The sequence below is a fragment of the Hermetia illucens genome, chromosome 3, assembly GCF_905115235.1.
Source record: "Hermetia illucens chromosome 3, iHerIll2.2.curated.20191125, whole genome shotgun sequence".
NCBI classification, from domain to species: Eukaryota; Metazoa; Arthropoda; class Insecta; order Diptera; family Stratiomyidae; genus Hermetia; species Hermetia illucens.
In genome coordinates this window covers 61,992,537-62,008,422 of record NC_051851.1, presented here as the reverse complement: position 1 = coordinate 62,008,422, position 15,886 = coordinate 61,992,537, and the positions used below count along the sequence as shown (strand labels likewise).

At 41.6% G+C, this 15,886-nt stretch overlaps 1 protein-coding gene across 1 annotated transcript in view; it reads right to left on the bottom strand.

The window, feature by feature from the left end:
* Positions 1–15,886, bottom strand: part of LOC119652418 (cytoplasmic dynein 2 heavy chain 1) — a 101,816-nt gene that overhangs the window by 65,060 nt on the left and 20,870 nt on the right. The window contains exons 8-14 of the mRNA XM_038056541.1: positions 13,628–13,794; positions 13,135–13,558; positions 12,412–12,644; positions 11,663–12,016; positions 6,730–6,976; positions 5,882–6,655; positions 5,520–5,818 (exon numbers count right to left, since the gene is read on the bottom strand). Coding sequence (XP_037912469.1) covers positions 5,520–5,818; positions 5,882–6,655; positions 6,730–6,976; positions 11,663–12,016; positions 12,412–12,644; positions 13,135–13,558; positions 13,628–13,794 — 2,498 coding nt within the window. The remainder of the gene's footprint in view (positions 1–5,519; positions 5,819–5,881; positions 6,656–6,729; positions 6,977–11,662; positions 12,017–12,411; positions 12,645–13,134; positions 13,559–13,627; positions 13,795–15,886) is intronic.

Genomic DNA, 15,886 nt, shown 5'->3' with positions numbered 1-15,886 from the left:
ATTTGGCCAGATGTCGGAATGGGATGTATTTTGAGCCCTGGTTTTAGTTAGACTTTTCTGATGAATAGGTTTTGAGAACGGAACCTGTTTCACTCCCCATCCCCTACCCTCAAATTCAACAATAAATGGATTATATGTAAAGGGATTCACAGACTACACCTTACATCAAATTTCGTGACAATAGGTGCAGCGGTTTCTGAGTAAATCGGGTGTGACAGACATGCAGAAAGATGATAGGAACTCGAATAGAGGTGATAACTTAGCGGTGGACCGCCTTCGAGACGAAAAACAAATGTTTGGACTAAAGTGAAGAGAAAAGGAAGCCCACATATTGATCAAAGCATTTTCACATCTGAATGCCGTCCTCCTACCGGCGGTTTCAGTATTTATTGAAGGCGGGATATGGGGTTAGTGATAGACCTCTCTTTTATCAGCGATACTTTATCTCAGGATCTCCAATGGCAGGTGGGCGAGGAATATACGCCCAGCGACCATCAGGCTATTATCATCCGGATGAAACGTAGGACAGGAGGAAAACATAAGAAGAAGAAAGAAATATGCATTAGCGGGTTGGTCATCCAAGAAACTTGATAAAGAAATGCTTGAAGAAATACTATTGCAGGAGATGGATTGAACTTCCATGCCAAACCGCACTATATTCAAGAAACTAATACTTAACTTCTGGTGGAATACCGAAATTGAGCAACTTCGTAAAGTTTGGCTTAAAGCCAGGAGACACAGCCAACTCAGCAGAAACCGACCTGAATCTGAAGAATTGCACAATCGATATAAATAGGCGAGGAAAGAACTTCAAGCAGCCATATCTAGAAGCGAAACTGAAGAGACTATGCAAGGAAGTGGACTTCGACCTATGGGGAAGTGCATAGAAGCCAGTCATGGCATCAACACAGTGGCTCCCTTGCATATGGCTATTTGTAAGGGGGATTGCGGGCTAACTCCACTTAACTTGAAGGTCAGACCAAGAGCATATTAATGAAAGGAAGTCGAAGGGAGGAATTTATGTGTGCATTCAGGACGGCGTGGTCGCCTTTGGATGTCAAGAAAGAGCGGATGGAGACTTTGGACCATCTCATTTTTGGTTGCCTTAACATGGCACCTGTGCAATATACGAACGGGCATAATGCTGTTGATCCAAGCATGTGTAGATCGCGGGAATATGTCCGCCCCTCTTGCACCTTCTCACATCGGGTCAAGTATTAACAACAATTAATTTTTGTGTAGGAATGAGTAGTACTGAGCCATCTACTTAGTGACGGATTGCACTAATTTGGGAAGCAATTTGCCCCTTCCGTTTGGTGCACGGATCACTTTTTTCTTGGGCATGTGCCAATAATAATAATCGTTGGCGCAATAATCCATATTGAATCAGGGCCTTGAAGTGCGTTAGAGGACTTCATTCAAGACCGTACCGGTACACTACAGTACATTGTAGGAAGCAATGTGGTCAGCATTGCGCTCCCCCGAGATTATTACCCTGATTTGACTCAGGTATTCACAGCTTGGTCGTCTGGTATTCGACATCCAGTCACGACAACAAATCCTTCTGCCCCCAGTGGGATTGCCAATACCAGTGTGCCAATACTTTCGGGAAATTTCCGTGGCTGGTCGGTTTTGATCGCAGGCGATCAACGCTACCTTACGTCTATACCCGAGAGCAAATAATCACCTGTAGCTGCTTTCGATCACAGTGCTCTGCAAGGTGGAGGCGCGAGGCAGCGTCTGACGAGATCGATTTTACCCTGCGATCAAAACCGACTAGTCACAAACATCCTTTGATATTGCTAATAGTTGCAAAAATTGACCGATTGAACTGCTAGGGTTAGGGTGACGAAGGGTGAGTTAAGCGTTGTTACAAACGATAAATGTAGATGGATGACTTGTTCGGTATTTTCCACTTCGATTTTTTCCAGCTTTGGTTATTGATATTAAATAATCGCAAGTATCTGAAAATCTGTGAAAACTTTCTAGGCATTTGCTGGTTACGCTTGGGACTACCTTCCCGATAAACTGTTGCTGTTTTGACAGCGAAAATTGGATTTTGCTGTCGGTTGGAGTTCGAGACAAGATTAACCGGAGCAGAGAGGTGACTCTTCTCAATTTAAAGAAACAATTATTAATAAAATTAAATATAAAGAAAAAAATAAAGTGTTTAAATCACAATTGGTGACCCCGATCAAGAAACTACAGAAGCGGACCATTCGTGCCAACACACGTACGCAGTAAAGTGTTGTTCAGAGCAACGACAAAGCAAGAATCATTCAAATTGGAAACAAGCCGGCGGAAAACAGAATTCTCGGATCGAGCGCTCGTGCCGTGAAATGAAGAAAAATACAAGTGAATTTCCACGACGGCTGGTTCTCTCGAGTATTCTCCAGGTTTTCAAAGTTCGTCACTGAAGGCCAAATATAAGAAAGAAGGGTGGAAGAAGATCAATTTCCTACGAGCTTAAGTACTCCGATGAATTTTGTGTTCCACTTGCGCGTTCTTTCTCTTGGGTTGTTCGTTTCTGCTAACGAAGTCCTTAGTACTTACCGTGGCCGTCGGATGCCGCCGTTTTGGTGTAGGCGCCGGGCAATGTGGCTCATCCAATTCTAGGCCGGAGTCACAGCGGATACAGTGCGTGTTAATTACGCGTTGGTCGGCCTAGACGAGGAGACAGTTGAACTTGTCTCCGACGTCTTCGAGGACTGCTCTTGTAGGCAATTAAAAGAGCAACTCGTAAGACGTAGCGTCAGTAAATGAGATCGGGACCTTCGGCAAGTACCGGGGTATGCTGGTACCATCGTAGGTTCGCTGAAAAACTAAAAAATGAACCAGCCCATGCAATTTCTCACTAAATAAATCAGACTTGCCGAGAGTTCTGGCGACTGCTACCTGAAGTGCAGCACCACGTCGCCTCAAAATCAATACAGCCGCTGAAGTTTTGGTTCTTCCCCTATCCCAGTATCATAAGTTAACACCACATTTATTGAAACTCGCGGCAGCAAATTCTTCCTCGAGCCGGAAGTATAACTCCAGGCAGGTCTGAGTTTAGAACTTCGACGAGCGTTTCCTTGGCGATTTCCTGTGCCACTATGAATTGCTAGTGGAGATACATAACAAGTTCCTCATTGACCCCACAACTTCCCTTAAGTTGTCATGGAAAATCTCATCCTGCTTACCTAACATTATTTCCATAGTTTTTGAAGACGTTACCAACGCAAATATTCGAGAACTTCTTCACAAATACTGAAAAATCACTACCGAGCGTAGTCTCTCTGAACCCGTTAACCATTATGTTCCGAAATACATCAACACTACTGGCTCTGCTTTTTCTCTAAGGTGCATCCATTACCACCGCAGAAGCTCGCAGTTGCGCGGAAAGAGTTCGAAGAACTTCTTCACCATCATCATCAACGGCGCAACAACCGGTATCCGGTCTAGGCCTGCCTTAATAAGGAACTCCAGACATCCCGGTTTTGCGCCGAGGTCCACCAATTCGATATCCCTAAAAGCTGTCTGGCGTCCTAACCTACGCCATCGCTCCATCTTAGGCAGGGTCTGCCTCGTCTTCTTTTTTTACCATAGATATTGACCTTATAGACTTTCCAGGTGGGATCATCCTCATTCATACGGATTTTTTTTTTTTTTTTTTGACCCGCCCACCGTAACCTATTGAGCCGGATTTTATCCACAACCGGACGGTGATGGTATCGCTCATAGATTTCGTCATTGTGTAGGCTACGGAATCGTCCATCCTTATGTAGGGGAACAAAAATTCTTCGGAGGATTCTTCTCTCGAACGTGGCCAAGAGTTCGCAATTTTTCTTGCTAAGAACCCAAGTTTCCGAGGAATACATGAGGACTGGCAAGATCATAGTCTTGTACAGTAAGAGCTTTACCGCTATGGTGAGACATTTCGAGCGGAACAGTTTTTGTAAGCTGAAATAGACCCTGTTGGCTGACAACAACCGTGCGCGGATTTCATCATCGTAGCTGTTATCGGTTGTGATTTTCGACCCTAGTAGGAGAAATTGTAGGATAGGAGAACTTCCTAAGCAAGGTATTTGCAGACCTTCAGACGGTTGTTAGTCTTTGCTTTTCACATGGCCCCTAAATCCAATGGCGAATTGGCTCGTGGCGAGTACAGCCGTCAAAATGCTCAGACGATTCCTGACCGTTACCTCGTCCACGATTTTGCGCACATTATCGCAAACTGTCGTACTTTCTCGACTTTAGATTTAGTCAAGGCATACCATCAGATCGCTACAGGTCGCGAAGGTATTTTGAAATGGCAATGATGTTTTGGTCGCGTTTTCCTCTGAGTCCGAGCATTTGGAACACCTCGAGTGCATTTTTCAATGTCTCCTTGCGGTTGGTCTGGTTATTAATATAGAGAAATGCAAATTCCAACAATCTCAGATAAGATTACTCGCCCACCTGATTACCCCTGAAGGCATCCAACTGGACCCAGCCAAGGTGCAAGCGATTTCCAAAAACAGTTAAGGATCTGAGAAACTTTTTGGGCCGCTCGCCATCAATCAATCCTTAACGCCTTCTTGTCTGGGGCCGAAAACCAAAGACTCCCGTCTAATTGTGTGGTTCCCTGAGGCTATCCAGACGTTTGAGACCACCAAGCAACAGCTGATGGATGCTGCATTTCTGGCATTCTTTTAGCAAGACGCACCCCTAGCCGCATTCGTTGATGCCTCAGACATTGCCGTAGGTGCTGCTCTTGATGAAAAAGCGAATCAAATCTGGCAGCCGTTGAGCTTCTTTTCCAAGCAGCTGCTAGGTGTCCATCGATTTTCCGACAATCGCCGAGGCGCCGAGGCTACTAACTACAAATACACATTTATGGAGTTTCCAATCTTTGGTTCAACAAAGACGAGATTTACTGATCATTTTCCGGATAGAAATGAACCCCTTTTCCCCAGAAAAAGTAAAATAATTTATGAAATTGTAGGTAGATAGCCCTCCATTCTTACTTTAAATGAAGTTATCACCAGATAATTATGATCTCCCCTACTTACAGAGTACAAAGGCAATGAACGGTATAAATGGTTGGCGTTTTTGCTTGTATGCATCCAATGTTATAGTATTTCAATTACTGAAAAAAAAAATACTTTTCTACTCCAAGGAAAACTACGATTTCGAGAGCACCTGCAATTATAAAAACAAAGGATGATCCAAACACATCTGAAACCAAACCTTTTCTCATTCTTGCTAAACAACACTCAAGGAGTAAACCTAACTCGACGCAGTGTTAACTTGCTGGTTAAACGTTGGTATTATTTCAATCTTCTGGTAATTATAATCACGCTCCCGAAATTTTTGATCTTTTCAAACAAAAATCGCCTGTTTAACCCTAATGAAGAATACTCCCCTACAAAGGGCTATTGTTGCCAGTATCAATTTGCAACCCTGTCCATCTTGGTATTACTCGCTATCTTTTCTTATTAGGGCTTCAGCTTCATAGTTGGGTCCTTTGGGAATGTAAATTTATAATTTTTACTTACTTCCGTTGAGCCTGGCTTAAACTTGTCAGGATATTATCAAGACTATTTAGTCGGTGCTCCCAGATTTCTGCTTGATCAGCAAATGTGTCAAAGGCAGCCGAATTCTTAGCAGACTGCAGTAGTGACTGATTATCTCCGATTTTATTCAAAACTTCTTGTGTATCTTTTAAAAGAGGAACATTGACTCCTGCAGAATTTGTATGACTTGTCAGTTTTAAAGTAGCAGTCACTGCCCATTGATCAAGTTCGTTGAGAGCTTGTCTTACAATTTGCTCAGACGACGCTTGTCGAACTAAGTTCTGAAAAAATAATTTTATGATTCGCACTTCAGAGAATTCGAGCCACAAATATAATTTCCTTACATGAATTTCATCTGAATTTCGAATTAAACCGGATGCTTGCTTCAACAAATCCCCAAGACAAATCATATGTGCTGGCTTGTGTTCGATGTTCAAAATTTGAAAAACTCTAGCCCAATGCCTGTCAGTTAATGAGTCTGATTGCAGCTGCTGTAAAACTGGTAGTGCCGCTTGATACTGCTCCACAGACTTCCTTATTCTTGAAGAAGCAGTGTCTAATGACGAATCCACAGATGTTTTCCAATTATTCAGAAACTCGGTGAAAATATAAGGTCGTCGTCTATAAATAGCCCAATCTTCTTTTGAAATTTCTTCTAGTTCTGCTAGGAATGTTTTATAAACTTCCCATTGTTGTCCCAAAGTATTGAGCTTGGCTTCAATTGAGTCGAAAACTTCCTTTACATCTGCTGGAAAATCGGTGTTGAATTTTTCGCATTCCAGAAGGAGTTTGCCTCTTTTTTCCAAAATTGCTTTCCAATGCTGTTGTCGTTCTTGGAACAGTTCCAAGGTTGAATCAGGATTTGATTCCAGTTCTGCGATGGTGGACTCCCAGCGCAACGCAAACTTTTCTGCCTCATCTTTGATGTTTGTGAGTTGCGTAGTTATGTGGTCACGCATGATTTCAACTTGACGCTGAAGGACAACTGAGTGGTTTTCGATAAGAGGCTGGAGCTTGTTCCATTGATTTAGAATTTCACTCAGGGCCGACACACGTTCTTTGCACCATCCAGCTAAACAGGTGTTTTTCCCTTTGACTAGATTTAGTGTTTCTGTGATCTGAATACGGGAAGAAAATATTAGTTCTTAGATTTGTTCCAATTATCGGATATTTTAAATGGTCAATCTCTTACCTTAGGCAGTTCTGCAACTATCCTTTCATATTTAGCGCCTGATTCTGCAATGCCTGCCTCGTCCATGGGGACGTTTTGTAGAAACTGAAGAGATGAATGAAGATACTCTTGAATGATGGATACATCATTTAAGATAGATGTTTTGAGGCTTGTTGATAGTGCTTCCCAGTAACGTCGGCTAATTGCTTCTATATCAGTTCGTAATGGGAGGATGTTTACCACGAAGCAATCGATTGTTTCTTCTGTACTGTAAGGGAAGAAAAGATTTCAACTGAGTTCAGGAAAAATTATATATGAGAATAATAATAATAAACATTAGAGCTCTTGATTCTTTTTAGAAGAGGACCTGGCAACACTTTGGTTACGTATCTGGGTCCAACGATATTTGGTAGCACTCGCGATAGCACTGCCGATGAAGGTGATGCTTTTTTTTAATATATTTCATATGAACTTTAAGTTTAAGCCCATTGTTGAGAATCACTCACAGTATTTGAAATATTCCAAGCTCTCTGGGATTGTCATTAGAATAACTTGATTGGTTCATGTAGGTGTACTTTGCACAATAATCATGATTATATCACCAGCGGAAACGACTATGTACTTTCACTCCTTCTGATAAGGCAGAGGAAGGAGTCCTCTGCGTTTCAGAGAGTTTGGCGAAACAGCCAAAGAACTTCTTAAATTAAGGGAACGAAATCCCAAAACTTATCACTTAGTGGTTCTCCTTAGGGAACAAACCTTGAACGATTTTCAGTAGGTGATCGCGGCATGTAATTTGTGGAGCTGCCTACCCTCTAAATCTCCCCATCATAACCTTTTAGGGCATGGATCTATATCTGCTTCTGCGCAGAGTTGGCTGGAGTAGTCCCTCATGCTCCGCCATATAGCCAGCTACAGGTTTCTTCGGCTTCCTTGTAAGCTCGCTGTTTCATCTTCTGGTCAATCCTACCCATTTCAATTTGGCCCGATGACACGACGACCAAAGATTTGACAATTCATTACTCCACCAGCAGTTGGGCTTTCTACTGGGAAAAGTAGACCGTCTCGACATCGATGAGTCACAACATGCTTTCGCTTTCCAACCACACATCTATGAATGTTTGCTTGTTAATTGCTTTCGGAGACCAACCAGACGTTCTCCTCATTTTTTTACGACTAGATTCCCAACCGCTTCACTTGCTCTTCAGGTCAATGACTATTGCCTGGTGATCGCTATGGGTGCACTGTTCACCAACGTTCCAGGATATTTCGCGATCTAGTGAAAGACCAACAAAAGTCAGATCCACCACCGAACCGGACCCTTCTTTCCGGTAAGTATAAGCATGAACATCGTTAGCCAATATGATATTTAACTGCACGAAAACCTCCAAGAGACAATGCCTGCTTGCATACGTCAGTGAACTTCCAGCAATATGCCCGTTGTCCAGGTCCTCTTTTCCATTATATAATATGAATTTGGGATCCTTGTTACAATCCCGAGAATATGAACTTTGTCGCCACAATGTCTGCATCGGCTAGACCGATTAACCTCACTTGTGCACACTCTTGCTAGATGTCCGTACGAGAGGGGCTTGAATCATCGCTTCAATGAGATTTGCTCTCTAAGGCGAGAAACTCGACATCCAGCAGCTTGCGCGCTGCTTCTGCTGGCAGCCAAATGGTCGCCGTCTGTGTATCTCGATACGCCTTTCTAAGGCTTATAATGGATGCCTCCTGCAAGTCGTATAGCTTGAACTGCTCTGCAAAGGTGGTGCAGATTTCCGCCTTCGAAGTCTTTTGAGCACGCACGGCAGCATTTTCCTCAAGTAAATTTTGAACTTGGCTGCGGAAGCCTTTGGCTTTGCTCTTTTCGACCTTTTCCGTTCCTCTGGATCCTGCTTACATTAGATGGAACAGTTGGGCCAGGCGAACGAGAAACCAGGGAAAGTTGTATCTGTGTTAACTGGCATGATACATATTCATCCAATTTGCTGTATTCAGAACCAGTTTAGACAAAACTTCTTAATGTTCATTATCTTCAGTATATCGTCAGAGCGCGTTAAGAGCTGCTAGCGTATTCCAAACAACGTCAGATGAAGCAGATTTCGTAATCGCAGGAATAATGCGATACCATTGTGTGGGTGTGGCGGGGTGGTGAGGTGGTCGAACAGGCAGATTCAAAATATCCAGCTTTAGATTATGAGTAGCCATGGAGATGTCCACTATCGTTTGACTGATTTTCTGACTGGGCATCATGGATATTTTGGCATGACTATTCTCTCTTCTGTCCCGAATGTCTCAACGAAAACGAGGACCCGGAGCACATATTCTTCGTGTATCCGAGATTTGCAAATGAATGGGAGCAGTTTGAACTTCCCTTGACCAGACCTTTACAAGTGGCAACGATCATTCCATAATTGTTCGAATTCGGAGAGTTGTGGAATATGGTTAGTGCTACCATAGTCTGTATTCAGGAGGAACTTTGAAGGTTAGAGCGCTTACTTAAAAGCGGCAGGGCGGGAATAATTCTTTCCGTAGGAGTAAGCCAGTAGGGCTTTAACCCGTACCACGATGTAATCTCTCTGGATAGTTTCGTGGGGCATAGCGGGTGAAGAGAAGCGGTTTTAGTGGGTTAAAGTCCAACATAGTGACTTTTAATGCTTTCCATCTTTATAGAAAACAAAAAAAACACGAACGGTGGTAATGTAAGTACCTTTCGCAAAGGAGGGTTAGTTTCAATTGTAGATGCGTTGAATGTCCTGGCACGTTAGTGAGGACTACATTCACAGTAATCGCCAGCAAATTAACTAGGAACTAAGGAGCCAGTCACACGGTAGGCAAATAACCTGGCAAAGCCGAGAAATGATGGACGTCAGGAGTGCCTTTTCTCCGCGGGTGTCCCACAAGGCTCGGTTTTGGAACTAATACTGTGGAACATCATGTACAACAATATTCTTAATCCTCCGGTTCCGGAGGAGGCGCACGTAATTATACTAATTGTGGTTGCAAAGTATCTCGAAGATGCTGAATTGTATTCGTGCGAAGCAATCAATGCTGTTAAGACTTGGTTGGCTAGCACTGAGCTGGTACTCGCGGAAGAAAAGCCAAAAGCGGTCCTTACCAAGCACCGGAAGAGAACTTTCGCTCCCATTATAATTCTTAGTCTTAGTCTTACCACCACTTTCAAGCGAGTAGTCAAGTATTTGGGGGTTTACAGAAGAACATCGCTAAGCGTGTGTTCTGCTTTCCGGACCATCTCACATGAAGCGGCGTTAATCATTTTATGAATGGTGCGACTAACATCTTTGTAGATAAGATTACGAATATATATAACATCAAGTTCATCTCTTCCTCATCTGAAGTGAAAAAAACCGAAAGGGAGAAATCTATAGTTAGATGGCAACAGCGATAGGATCACTCAAAAAAAGGGAAACAAGTCGGGAAACCTGAAGCTGGGCGCTTCAGGTAGGAAAGGATTTGTTTGCTTCTTCTGTGAGTATATTTAAGTGTAGAACTATCCCATTTTTACGTAGCCCGTTATGTATATGCATTTTGCATGTCTGACTACCTACTTTAGTATGGTATTGATGTTCAGTTGCAGTAAATTTACACGGTAAAGTCAATTTTAAGCTGCTGTAACTTTGTTACTAATAGTAGGATATTGATTATAATATGCTTCATATTATATTTTATACTACTACCAACTTTTATAACTCTGGGATAAACTAAGGGGGGGGGTTTACTCAATTTCCCCAAAAATATGGTAATATACTATTATTAACTTAATTTGAACAGATATCGATATGGAGAGTATTTTGAGGCCTGGGCACCATATAGAGACAGCTTTATTATTTTTTTCAAATTTTTCGGTTTCTGAGAATGGATCCGTTAAAGAAATCATCATTTTCTACCCCTCCCACACCCCGCCTTTCTAATAAATCTCAAAACTAAGACTGGCTTCGAAAAGTGCTAATCAAGACTTTTCATTTGATTCCCCACATGACTCAATTCGGTGGAAAAAAAATGTACACCCCCATTTTACATGTATGGGGACCCCTCCTAAATCTGGACGTAGAAGGATATCACTCGTTGCATGTCTGGGGGTCCACAGTTCCCACCTTCTCACCAAATTTCGTGCTAATCGGTATAGCCGTTTCTGAGAAAAGTGCTTGTGACAGACAAACAGACAGATGGATAGACAGACAGACAGATATTGAACCGATTTTAATAAGGTTTTGTTTTATAAACATAACGTTTTGTTTTACAAACAAAGCCTTAAAAAGGAGGAACTTAGAGGAGACTCTAGGTGAAATAATATCAATGATTCAAAGTAAACTGCGAAAAGTAGATGAGGTGAAGAAGGCCTAGTCATGATAGTTGTTAGAAATCTGTCGTGTACAAGCAAGTGAAGATTTCGAGCTCCTTTAAAAAGCCTTCATTATAAAAGTGGGCTCTTGCCTAAAAAAAGCTTGATCCTTGCACTGGAAAATATGGGTCAGCTGTTTCTCGAAATTGGTGCGGTTTATCATCAAATAGATGGTGGACTCAGGATTACATCAAATCCTCAAACAAAACAGTTGCCTCTGTCATGGATGGAACACTTTGCCTAAAAAGATAACTAGACTAATCATTGGCATTTAAATTCATAAGCGTAAGATATTGTAAATCGAAATTTTCCGTTTTTCAACTGGCCTTCCAATTAATAAAAAGCGAGTTTATTTATATAGAATATCATTACTTCCATTACGAACTTAAGGATTCTCTGTTGAAAATGAGGACAAAAATCCTCAAACAGTACCAGCTGCGAAAATGTTTCGACCTAGGACACAATGTTCTCATAGTCAATTTACTGGAGCATCACATATCGATTATTGCCCCAATATGTTGCCGAAAGTGCTTATAGCACAACAACTAATTTCTTGTTTGCCATATGCGACATGAACGAGGTACTTACTTCTGAATCTTCGCCACCTCCTGACTAAAATGTTTACATGCTTTGAAACTCTCGTCCCAGTCCTCCCATTTGGTCAAATGGACAGCGCAAAGTTGCTCAATATCGACACATCCTAGTGCAATCCACGGTATCCAGAGCATCTTCAGTTCGGTTAACTTGTTGAACAGTTCTTCGGCTCTGTCGAAGAGTGGCCCAAAATGATGTCGATTCCTTTCAACCATAATTTTAAACAACTCGCTACTGTTATCAGAAAGTCCTCGAAAGCCCAATGGACGCTCTATAAATCTTCGTAATTGGCTGTAGTACTGAAGACGTATCTCCTCCTCGGTGGGACGAAACTGAAGTTGTTGTTGACTGTAAAAGGGCAAAGGATACAAATACATTATATAGTACACCAAAAATTATCTTTGTAGGAGGAATCGAGTCGGAGTGCAATGCAATCTATGGATGAAATATTCGCCTGACAATTGGTTTCAAAGATATGCAGGCATGGATTGCAGTGCATTGGGTTCTTCATCAGGGACATAGCGTTGCGTTGGATTTAAACTCAATAATTCAAGATTGATGACTTGAAATTTGTTGCTTCATGCTTTGTTTTTCTACAACAAGGAAGGGTCGGAAGTAATTCTGCCTTGAACAGGATGACCTACAGTGACGAGTAGTGAACCATCCGAGATCTGATTACATTCTAATTCTAGGAAGCATTTCAATTGCTCCCCAAGATTCTGAAATCCACTGAATATACTCACCGAAAGACAATATCAATATTTATATCAGGCAGTTTGTTGTTCATATCGATCAGGCCGAGAATATATTGATACTCCAGGACTTTGTACAGCTGATGATCCCAGTGCAGTTTAAAAGCGTCTAAATTGTTGAATCCTTTGCTCTGAATTGTGGCAACTATTTCTCGTAAATGGCGCATTTCATCTTTCCACACTTGCCCTTGCGACATTAAATCCGTGTTCATTAACTTAACTACCTAAGGATAGTGGGTAATAAATAAACAATTCAATGACAATAAATTAAACTGATTTATGTTATTGTTATGAGAATTTATAGAGTTTCGCGATCAGTCCTTTTGGATGGTTATTTCGTTATTTTGAGAAAGTTACTGAAGATACGTATCTAGGTCCTGATCATATTGCAGTTGAAGGGGAAGTTTTCTCTTAAGTAGAAACTCTTAAATTGTAGTTCATCTAATACTATCTAGTACTAAGATTGATTTAATAAAGATACACGAATGATTCTTGTCAATATTGTTTGGTATTTAGTACAATGAGGACAATCAAAGGTGCCCGAAGAGGCGCTTGGCATACGTTAAATATTAGAACTCAGAATGCCCCAGAACAAATCCCATTGAAGGTACCTAGCGGAACGTCCTTTGTGAAAATAATCAATTTGCCGGAAGTGTGTACGCGGTGGGCGTAAATTTACGTATGTGGCTGCATAAAATAGGACTTTTCTCATACCGTTCGTTTGGCTTGTTCATGGTATCCCGCCAGCATATTATTATCATTGGATAGTTGGTTAACGGCCGCCTGCAGTTTGCTAACATAATTTTTAACGGACTCCTCGTCATTCCAAGCGACAGATTCACTTTGTACCAGTTTCGATAATTCAATTGCACTCTTGAGCATTATCGGCCTCTGACAGGGAATCATTCGGTCGCCAATGGTGTTATGGAAAGTGGCAATTTGTTGTAGGCGTCGAGCATAGCCCATAAATTTTGTAGCATGTGTGGCGGCGGAGCGAAGTTCGATTGGTACACGATATCCTAAATTTTCGAATTCGCGAACATCCTGACAAAATGTTACCAGTTTGGGGTTGAACGTGACCCGCATCAATTGTTTACCCTCTTTTTCGAATTGTACTACGGGCTGGTCCTCACGAAGCCTGCAAATTGGAATGGTTAGTAAAATACAGACTACATTCGGCATTAGTCCTTTTCCCAGTATTTCTCACCTCAGTTCGCCACTTTTAATCTCTGATGAACATTTTTCACTCCAGATTTCGAAGTTGGTCTTCAGCAACGTCTCCACTTCCTCCTTCATTTCCTGCAGAGTTTCATTGACTTTTTCGTAGCCCTCACGCCCATCTATTAAGTGGCGAACTTTCTCAATTTCGTCAAGCTGGAAAAGTTTAAATATGTTTGATTGATCTAGTTAAGTGGGAAAGTTTGAGAAAGGGCATTGTTTGTTTGGATCAAGACCTTTTTATTATTGCCGGTATATGCATGATTTTTTTTTCGCAAATTAACCCCTCGGTAGGGTGTCTGACCAATATTGAATAGAGTTTCATACTTTAATATTAAGTTTCGAAAAGCAGCCGGAATAATGGGGTTGCTTGGATTTGGTGGTATTTTCTTCCATTTATCGTTAAAATCGGTTAGTTGGATCATTGGGGAATTTCTCTAGAATAAGTGTTGGGCAGCAGTAGACTAAAGTTGGAGTAAAGAGTCATCAAACCGGCAATTTTAGCCCAATTTATATTTCCACATGTTGTTTAAATCTGGGAATGTAATCTTGAAAGCCACTAAATATTTTGGGGGGTAGGGAAATCATCATGAGAAAGAAATAATTTCAAACAGCAATGGAACATTAATTCTGCTGTAGACGGCAGAGAGGAGGCCGAAAGAGAGACCATAGTCTTAATAGCGGTGTGATACCAAGGCGTTCCAAGGTGTAGGCAGTAAACTTGCATGCCTCCTGTTCATTCCTTTGTGGAGTGCAGGGCATCCATTTTTTTCAAAAAGATTGTACTTTAGTTTAATTATTGTTACGTTTAATCCTATCCAATCGAAAGCAGGTGTACGTTACAAGATGAACAGAAAGGTCCATGATTGCCATGAGTGCCATGATTGTATCGAGAAGTTGATGTTAAGCCACTTTAATCATCCCATTGACAAGACAAACTTTATTCCGATTACTGTTAATTCGAGGAAGTTGATGACCCACTGAGGTAGTGATTCTCCTGCGAACTGGGTATTGAGAATTCGCTCAAAATACTCCTTGTACGGCATGTCAGAAAAGGTGGCCAAAAGGAATGCAGTTTTGAGGGCGAGCAACCTGCAAATCTCAAACTTTATTTATACTTGAGAAATGGATATCATGCTTCCAAAAGGAGCTGATGTGGCGACTTTGACATTGTTCGAGAAACAGATCATCGAACAGTTTTCGCTGCATAAATCAAAGAATTAATCCACAACAAGAGATAAACTGCATGAAATGCAAACCGTAAACAATTAATATCTATTGCAACAATTCTTGCCGGGCACTAGCAAAATCCAACAACAATTGCCCAAGAAACAGATCATCAAACATTTTTGCTCCACAGCAAAATGTTCACGATAGACACACGATACCCGCACAATGCCCCCACCTTCACCACAACACGTGCTAACCAGGTACGAACAACCCATATCAACTGTGCCTGCAATAATATAGGGAACAAAACGCTGACGGAAGCTCATGACGGTCAAGGCGATCGAATTACAACTAAGAATTTTTGTGGAATATGCAATTAGCTTTTTGCAAAGAATTATAATTTGTTGATTAAGCATTTAAACTAAGAAATAATTTTTTATATAAATCAAAAAGAAATGAATAAACCAGGCTAGTCATTATCAATCCGTGGTTTTTACTAGTCCCATTACCCGTCCCAAGGATCGGTAATCTTTGTTGTGGCCTAAGAGCTTTTAGCAATTATTTTAAGGATTTTTGCTATATACTCCGAATGTGCGAATGATTTTTGACGAAAGTGTCGGCATTATCCAGAGTGCTCCATGAGTCCGACTTCATCGGGAATTCCAGCGATGCACTTTAGATATTCTGGGAAGCACTTCACTCCCATTGCAGCACTATTTTTTCGTATCTTTTAAGTGTACCGGAAGTAAGTGTGAAACCGGTTCGGTTTAATGATTATTGCATCTGGAAGTCGCTCATGACCTGAGAACCGCTTTCAGACAATTTATTAGCTCCGAGTTTCCTGCCCAGAATAAGGAAAATCTCAATAGTGTGGTGGCACATACCATTACCAAGAGAGACTTCCGATACAGAGGAGAAGGAAGCTTCCTCTGAATGGTCCAGGAAAGGTTTGATAAAAATCACACTGGGATTGTGCTGGGTTATCTGAATATCAAGGAGTTCTGCGACTGCACCTCATTCGGACACTTTATGGTGGTGGTAGTAGGTTTGCGGCTTTCTGCATATTCCGCCTCATCAT